Raw genomic sequence first — 7845 nt, 5'->3', positions numbered from 1 at the left:
TGAATGCAATAATAAAACTGCAACTTATCTGTGTTTTTTTTTCTCAACAATGCAATTTTGACCCGGTGTGACTTATAGTGACTTATTTTCCGCAAAATACGGTACTTTTTTTTTTAGGCAGTATGATACCTACTTTTGTCACATTCTAAGGAAGCATCACACATATCCTTCACTTAGAAGGCAAATTCATGATGCATTTTGGGTAAAAAAATACATCCAAAAACTGTTGAATATAAAGATAATTTATTCAAAACAGAAAAGCAGCTAAAAATAGTTAAATTCTAATGAAAACCAACTAATATTTTTCTGTGCTTTGTACTGTAATTTTACTGCTAATATTCCAATGGAAAGCTCCATTGAAATCTATTTGCATGATGCATGTGGATCATGTAGAATTACTGAACTATGTAGGCAGCTCACGAGGGTTTTGGAACGGAGCCGTCGTTTCAACCTGTCCTCATTCCCTGTTTTAGTTTCAGTTGTCTCCGCTCTGTAGTGATGTTTTCGTTTAGTTTGTGGCACTTGCTGCATCCAAATCGTCCTTCAAATCGGTGTCCGCACCTCGCCAACTAAAGACAGCTGAATGCATATGTACAAAGAAGGCACATTCTCCACAACTGCAACCTAGTCTGTTATAAAGTCTCAGCGTGGCCTGCCTCAAGAGAATATGACGTCACATCCGCACTATCCGCTTGCTGACTGTCTTTGGTGAAGTAAGGTTTTACTCTGAACGATATTCGATCTGACAGGCCACGCCTCCCTCCCGCCCCCTCATTAGAATACAAGACAAAGCTCCTCCCCCTCCCACAGGAGCTCATCTAAAGCTAAACTACAACACCAAGATTTATAAACGAAAAGGCAGTTATCAAATATGTGATCGTTCAGCAGAATTTCTACCACATTCAAACAACTAAAGGCTCATCGTCACCTCTGATTATAAAAACATTAAATCCTATTAAAACTCCATCAATGTTATCACTCAAAACGGTTTGTACTCTAAAAGATTGGAAAAAGCAAAACACCGAAATCCAAGCACGATGTTCCTTTGCGAGATGCTAAAAAAGCCCTATTCAGCTGATTTACAAAAGGCAGCAGCCGGACCTCTTTTCTTCGGCTACTGTACGGGAAAGAGTTTAAGGCAAATCGTATAAGATGGACAGATCGGTCAGACCGAAGACGAAGCACACGACAAAAACACATCAACGACACTCACACCGCAAGCACAAACGCATCTTTCTCAGGATGTCCGGCTGATAAATCTCTAAAAACGAACGTCTGTTTCAGTACAAAAGAAGAGAGAGAAAGAGAGAAAACAAATCTGAAATCATAAACATAAGAAGAATCTCCATGCACGTCGAGTCGCATGATGAAGTTCCTGCATCTATGTGACGATCCTTGGTAAAAAATAAGCGTCGTTTCCTTAGTAAAATAAAACTTTTCTTTTTCTTCCCATTTTGTTTTTTCTTTGTTAGCATCCTCTGATGAAATGAATCCTTGATTTGCACCTAATGGAACTTATACCAAAATAGTTGAAGTAGTTTTATTATAAAAACGGAGGAACTCATCGTAGAACCTGTGCAAAATCTTGATTCATCGGTAGAGCGGGTCCTTCAAAGGAAGCTGTTATTGATTTAGCAGTCGTCTCCTTCTCTCTCAAACCCCGACAACCCTGCAAGAGAAACAAACGCAACACTTTAAATTAGGGGTGACCCCAAATAGTCGAAGATTCGATGCTTCGATAGGAGGAGCCTGATTTGACTACCAATCTCACAGTCGAATATTCGCGGGGTGTTATGATCATGCCATTTTGGCTATATGGGGGTGCTCAAATGTCTGATTTCACATAGAACTACCAGTTTTCTCCCAAAGTTAATATACAGCTTTGCTCGAGACTAAAAAAAACGAATTGAAAGAGTACCGAGCCGCGGAAGAGACACTGTTTCTCAAGCGCTTTCCGCGAGTGCGATTCGAGACGAAGTGAAACATGGACAAATGCGTTTCATTCATTCGTTCACACAGTTTTACGTAGGGCCCCCAGAAGTCTAGGATCGGCACTGCAAACAAATACAGAGCCTATTAAAATAATGCTGTAAATAAGAATCTGAAAAGAAAGAAGCTTCAAATAAATATTTTAACATGTGTGAATAAATCCAACCACCCTTATAGACTTAAGTTTCACTTTCCATAATCCGTGACCGACAGTGGAGCATCTCGGCGGCAGTGATTTTAAACTTTAACGACTCAAATTGACACAGGTAGGGCCCCCTTGCTCTCAAAGATGATTTAATTTTAGTTTCGTTTTTAATTTGGCCAGCGGTTATGAAAACAGGAATGATCATTTCTTTTAATGCAGTGCGCTGTCGCCCTTTCTATTTAAAAATCAGTCAAATCATGTAATGTGAATGACGTACAGTCTTGCTCGAGACTAAAAAAACGAGTTGAAAGCGTACCGAGCCGCGGAAGAGACACTGTTTCTCTTACACATTTTCCCTGTGTGGTAACGTAATTATGACTGTCGAATGTCTGACTTGACTCTTGGTAATGTATTTTGCCCCGCCCCCAAAACATATGATTCGACTATCAGTCGAATATCGGTAAGATTCTAAAATTCCGATTTGACAATGAAAATCCTTAGTCGGGGACACCCCTACTTTAAATCAACAGTGTGTCCAAACTTGAACATTAAGCAAGGATGCATTAAATTGATCAAAAGTGACAGTTCTACAATGTTAAAAAAAGATTTGTATTTCAAATAAATGCTGTTCTTTTGAGCTTTCTATTCATCAAAGAACCCTGAAAAATAAAATGAATCCTGCTTTCCACAAAAATGTGAAGCAGCACAACTGTTTTGAACACTAATAATCAGAAATGTTTCTTGCAGCAAATCAGCATATTAGAATGATTTCTGGGATAACATATTTTCCATTATCTTTTGATAATCCTTTGACTAATCACCAATTTCTCACAAACACCATATTTTAGATCTGAGCAGGGTTATTATAGTTAACTAAAACTATATATATATATATAAAAACATTTTCATGACTTGAAACAAAATAAATGTTAACTGAAATAAAAAAATAAATAAAACATTTTATTTCAGCTAGTTTCCAAGGCAACATTTCTAAATTTAATTTAGTTTAAATCGATGTACTAAAATAATTAAAACTAAAACTTGAAATAAAAATAAAAATAAAAATGATAGACATATTTAAAACTAATAAAAATGACAAAAACACACAACAAAATTACTAAAACTTTACAATTAACATGAAATGAGAAAATCTAACTGAAAATATTAACAAAAACTATAATAGTATACTGATACAAAATAACTGGATTTGAGCATTACAATCAAAAATTAATTTTCAGGCATGGAAATTACAACTTTAAAATTCTTTTTTTTTTCAGGATCAGTAAAGCAGGAGACACAGAAGCACTCAAACTAATATTGCATCTGTGAAACCTGTTTACACTGCCAGACAAATCATTTCAGAAAGATGTAAACCAATAATGCAGCAACACTTGAAATGACCTCTAAACATTTACATAAGAATCAGGCACAAGGTTTAATCCTCCTGGAACCCAGAAAGTCATTTTGATCTTCTGTAAAGGACATTCGATTGGAGAATTTCTTTTGAGAATATACATACAGTCCTGGTGCATCTTAAACAGGACATCCTGAGCTTTGCACACATATCAAATAGAGTCGGGTTTGACAACTTCTTCACTTCGTTTTTTTTAAATGGCTGACAATTTCTGAAAATTTAAGATAAGAGGAACAGCAAGTTTATTATTAAGTCCTGATCAATATCATTGAGACTCTATTATAAATATTTTTAATTACTTTTAATTTTTGCATTTTCTGTATTCATTTTAATTTTAGTTAAAGTTTAAGTAATTTTGTTGTGTATTTACAGTGTTTATTAATTTTTATTTCAGTTAGTTATTTTAGTACACCAAGTTAAAAAATTAAAATAGAAATACAAAAATAAGTTATTCTAAATTGTACTAGTATTTCACAATATGACTGTTAATGTTTAATGTATTCTCAATTTCTCAACAACAACAAAAATCATTTAGATCTGATTTTCCATTTTCATTTTACTTAAAGTTTTAGTAATTTTGTTTTGTGTTTTTGTTATTTTTTGTTGTGTTTTTGTTGTTATTTTGTTAAAATAAATATAACAAAAACAAAATAGCTGAAATGTAAAGAGTTTTGTATTTTATTTTAGTTAATGTTTATTTTATTTCAAACGGCAAAAATGTTTTGTTTTTTTTCTTTATGGTTTTAGTTTTAGTTAACTATAATAACCCCAGTCCTTATTGATTTTATTTCATTAATGTTCAAATGGTTTCTTGTAAATAAACATCGTATGTGTGTGGATGAACAGATGTGAGTTGTAGTACCTCTTCATCACTTGGCCTGCTGATAGGTATAAGGTGAATGATCATTGGACGATTCCACTTGAGGTTGTGGACTGTTCTCCTACAACAAAACATGCGGTTTAATTTCTCACATTTATGCACCAAACCAACACAACCAGCACAAATCATGCAAGTTCAAATCAGATCAGAGATCTGCAGTGCTAATGTAATTAGGGATGCACCGAAATGAAAATTCTGGGCCCAAAAATTCATCATTATTTTAATATATTTTCTAAAATGTTTTATTGCAGAAATTAAATGCAATACCCACAATACTACCATGTATAAATACTTTAATAGTTTAATTTAAATAGTAATAATTTACTGTTATTGTTATTATTATTATTATTATGCATCACAGTTATGAGGATTTAGGAAGAACATGCTTAATTGTCATGAAAATAACCTCACAGTATATAAAAAAAAAAATCAATGTTCCTAAAAACAGGCTTTATTTTCTTCTAAAATCTTCTATTTTATTTCTTTTGTTTGATTTTGTTGTGAAATGTTCCCTGGACATGTTCTTCACAGGTTTTGTGCGATTTACTCGAGAACATTTCAGCACAGCGGCAAGCCCAGTCTGTTCCTGATCTTTTCTCCATTTATGGTGATCGTGAATTCAGGAAGTTCTTCAGTGCAGGATGAGGTTAAATCTGTGTCTGGGAAAGTGTTTTTCGTCATGAACCCACCTCTACTGAGACGGTGGTGGTCTGCATGTGAGTGTATGGAGGGATATAGGGCCCCTGGAGAGCTGGACTCGTTGGCATAAACTACAGAGAGAGAGATGAGAGAGATTCACATGAACACACCAACATATGCTGCTACAGTACAAATCTGCACACATTGTGTTTCGTGCTCTCATTCCGTCAGCAGTTTTTTATTTGGTTGCTTTTGTGCATTTCTGCTGAGTTGTGCATGAGTCATGTGTTGCCTGCATGTGTTTAAATATACATTTTTGCAGCGTTTGCCCAGTATATGCAGAATCAGTGATCATAATGCAAAAAATATATATATATTATTGCACTAAAATTTCCAACATAAAACTTTAACTTTTCATTATGTACAGAAAATGTTATTCCATGTTATGTTTTAATAGAAACTTGATTATTCACCAGTAGGTGGCGAAGCATTCAAGATCAGTCATGCAGCTTACTCTAAATAGAATACTAACACTCTATTTCGGCAGTATATAGTATGCATACTGTGCACAGCATGCACATTTGTATGCATGCATATCCGGACCCAATGCATTTGCCAAAATGTGCAGTATACACTGCATAAAAAATTATCCCATAATGCAATGCACTCACTTGACTCAACTAGACTTGTGCCGGTATTCGGTAATGCGGTATATAAAAGCATTAGCAATTAATCGCAACATGAAAATTTGATACCGGCATATCCCTAGACTCAACACACTTGACCTTTTAAAATGTAATGACAAAAGTAATATCACATGTGTATTTTAATAATTCTATTTCGATTCATTATTTGGGATGCCAAATATTAGGAAATTAGGAACGTTTAATTCAAATGCAAAATAACTTTTTATTTAACTGCCATTCACATGCAATGTGATGAGGTCATGTGACAGCAATTTAATATAACTTATGCGTGATAATACCGTATACCGTGATAAAAGCATTAGCAATTAATCGCAACATGAAAATTTGATACCGGCATATCCCTAGACTCAACACACTTGACCTTTTAAAATGTAATGACAAAAGTAATATCACGTGTATTTTAATAATTCTATTTCGATTCATTATTTGGGATGCCAAATATTAGGAAATTAGGAACGTTTAATTAAAATGCAAAATAACTTTTTATTTAACTGCCATTCACATGCAATGTGATGAGGTCATGTGACAGCAATTTAATATAACTTATGTTTGATATATTTATCATTTCATAGTGCATACTGTTTCGCAGTAGTAGGCGGTATGCAGTGTATACTGCAGTATGCAAACGCTATTGCATTCTGTCTGCATTCACAGACTTCAACAGCTGGAAATGATTTTGTGGATTTTATAGAAACAAAACAACACATATGTAAGCGCTCAAGTGTTGATTGTGCTCACCGTTCCTGCGCTGCCCAGAGAGAGGTGACTCATCTGCTGAGCGAGAGGACCCAACATGGACGCGGGCTGCAGAGACATGGAGTGATCTATAGAGGGCGATATCACTGCTCCCTATGACACAACGGGACAGTTACATTACATTTACTCATTTAGGAAGTAAAAGCAAGAAAGGCACATACTGCATATACATTTCCTTTAATTACTGGTTCATAAACGATGTGCATGCATTTTCCACGGATATTATTGTTAGCTAAAATAGCTAAATTCATTGTCGTTAACTGAAATAAGGCTGAATTAAAATATTCGATTTTTAAAAATTAGATTAAAAATGTAAACTTAAACTTCATTGAAAATGAAAAATGTCGCCTTGGCAAGTAACAGAAATAAAATACAATAAAATAAAAATAAAAATATTTGTTGAAAATGAAAAATGTCGCCTTGGCAAGTAACAGAAATAAAATACAATAAAATAAAAATATTTGGCTATTTTACTCAATATGCATTTTCAAGTATTTGCAGTATGAATTTGCTCTTTCCAGTATTATTGTTAAATGAAACTAAACCTGTTGTTGTTCTTTGAAATAAAGCTGAAATAAAATACAATTGAAATAGTAGATAAAAAACCTAAACTTAAAAAAAAATCAACTAACTGAAATATAAAATAAAAAAGTATTAATTTTTAAATAATGATTGACTATTTTACTCTATATGTGTACTATGTATTTATAAGCATAAGCAGTATTAATTTGCTGCTCTTTCAGTGTTGTTATTGCTAACTAAAACTATTAAAATTTGCTGTCGTCAATTGAAATTAAGCTAAAATAAATTCTAAATATTAGATGAAAAACCTCAAATTAAAAAAATATATATAGAAAATGAGATGTTGACTTGGCAAGTAACTGAAATAATAAACATGTAAACAATTTAAAAATGATGCTGTGGCAATTAACTGAAAATAAAATAAATAAATAAATAAAATAAAATAAAGGACAAACTCCTTATGTAGCCCACTTGTCAGGACACTTTCGGGTGATTGGAGCACCCTAGGTTTCTCTGGGATGTGCGTGCTGAGTCCTGGTTTCTTATTCTGTGAGTCAGACTCTGTAAATCTCTGAGCTATCAGCGTCATTACTGGCCTTTAAATCCACAGTTTCCTCATTTATGATCGACGACGCTCAGCTCTATACGTACTGACTCACACCAGTCATTATATACACATTACTTACACACACCCACAGAAAAACAAACACACACAGTCTCATTTAGACGCTCCCTGTGTGACAGAGTCATTCATGCATCTTCACTTATTACCATCACTGATCTCACACACACA

General features: G+C 33.9%; 1 protein-coding gene across 3 annotated transcripts in view; it reads right to left on the bottom strand.

The window, feature by feature from the left end:
• The window catches only part of LOC107675130 (RNA-binding motif, single-stranded-interacting protein 1-like), a 90273-nt gene continuing 82428 nt past the window's right edge, over positions 1 to 7845 (bottom strand). For all 3 annotated transcript variants that reach the window (XM_016469357.1, XM_016469358.1, XM_016469359.1), the window contains exons 11-14: positions 6513 to 6623; positions 5118 to 5198; positions 4411 to 4489; positions 1 to 1669 (exon numbers count right to left, since the gene is read on the bottom strand). In XM_016469357.1, coding sequence (XP_016324843.1) covers positions 4418 to 4489; positions 5118 to 5198; positions 6513 to 6623 — 264 coding nt within the window. In that variant the 3' untranslated portion in view covers positions 1 to 1669; positions 4411 to 4417. The remainder of the gene's footprint in view (positions 1670 to 4410; positions 4490 to 5117; positions 5199 to 6512; positions 6624 to 7845) is intronic.

The sequence above is a fragment of the Sinocyclocheilus anshuiensis genome, unplaced genomic scaffold (genome assembly GCF_001515605.1).
Source record: "Sinocyclocheilus anshuiensis isolate Anshui unplaced genomic scaffold, SAMN03320099.WGS_v1.1 scaffold1005, whole genome shotgun sequence".
Lineage (NCBI taxonomy): Eukaryota > Metazoa > Chordata > Actinopteri > Cypriniformes > Cyprinidae > Sinocyclocheilus > Sinocyclocheilus anshuiensis.
The sequence above is the reverse complement of the archived record's forward strand: the minus strand, read 5'-3'. Positions and strand labels throughout refer to the sequence as shown.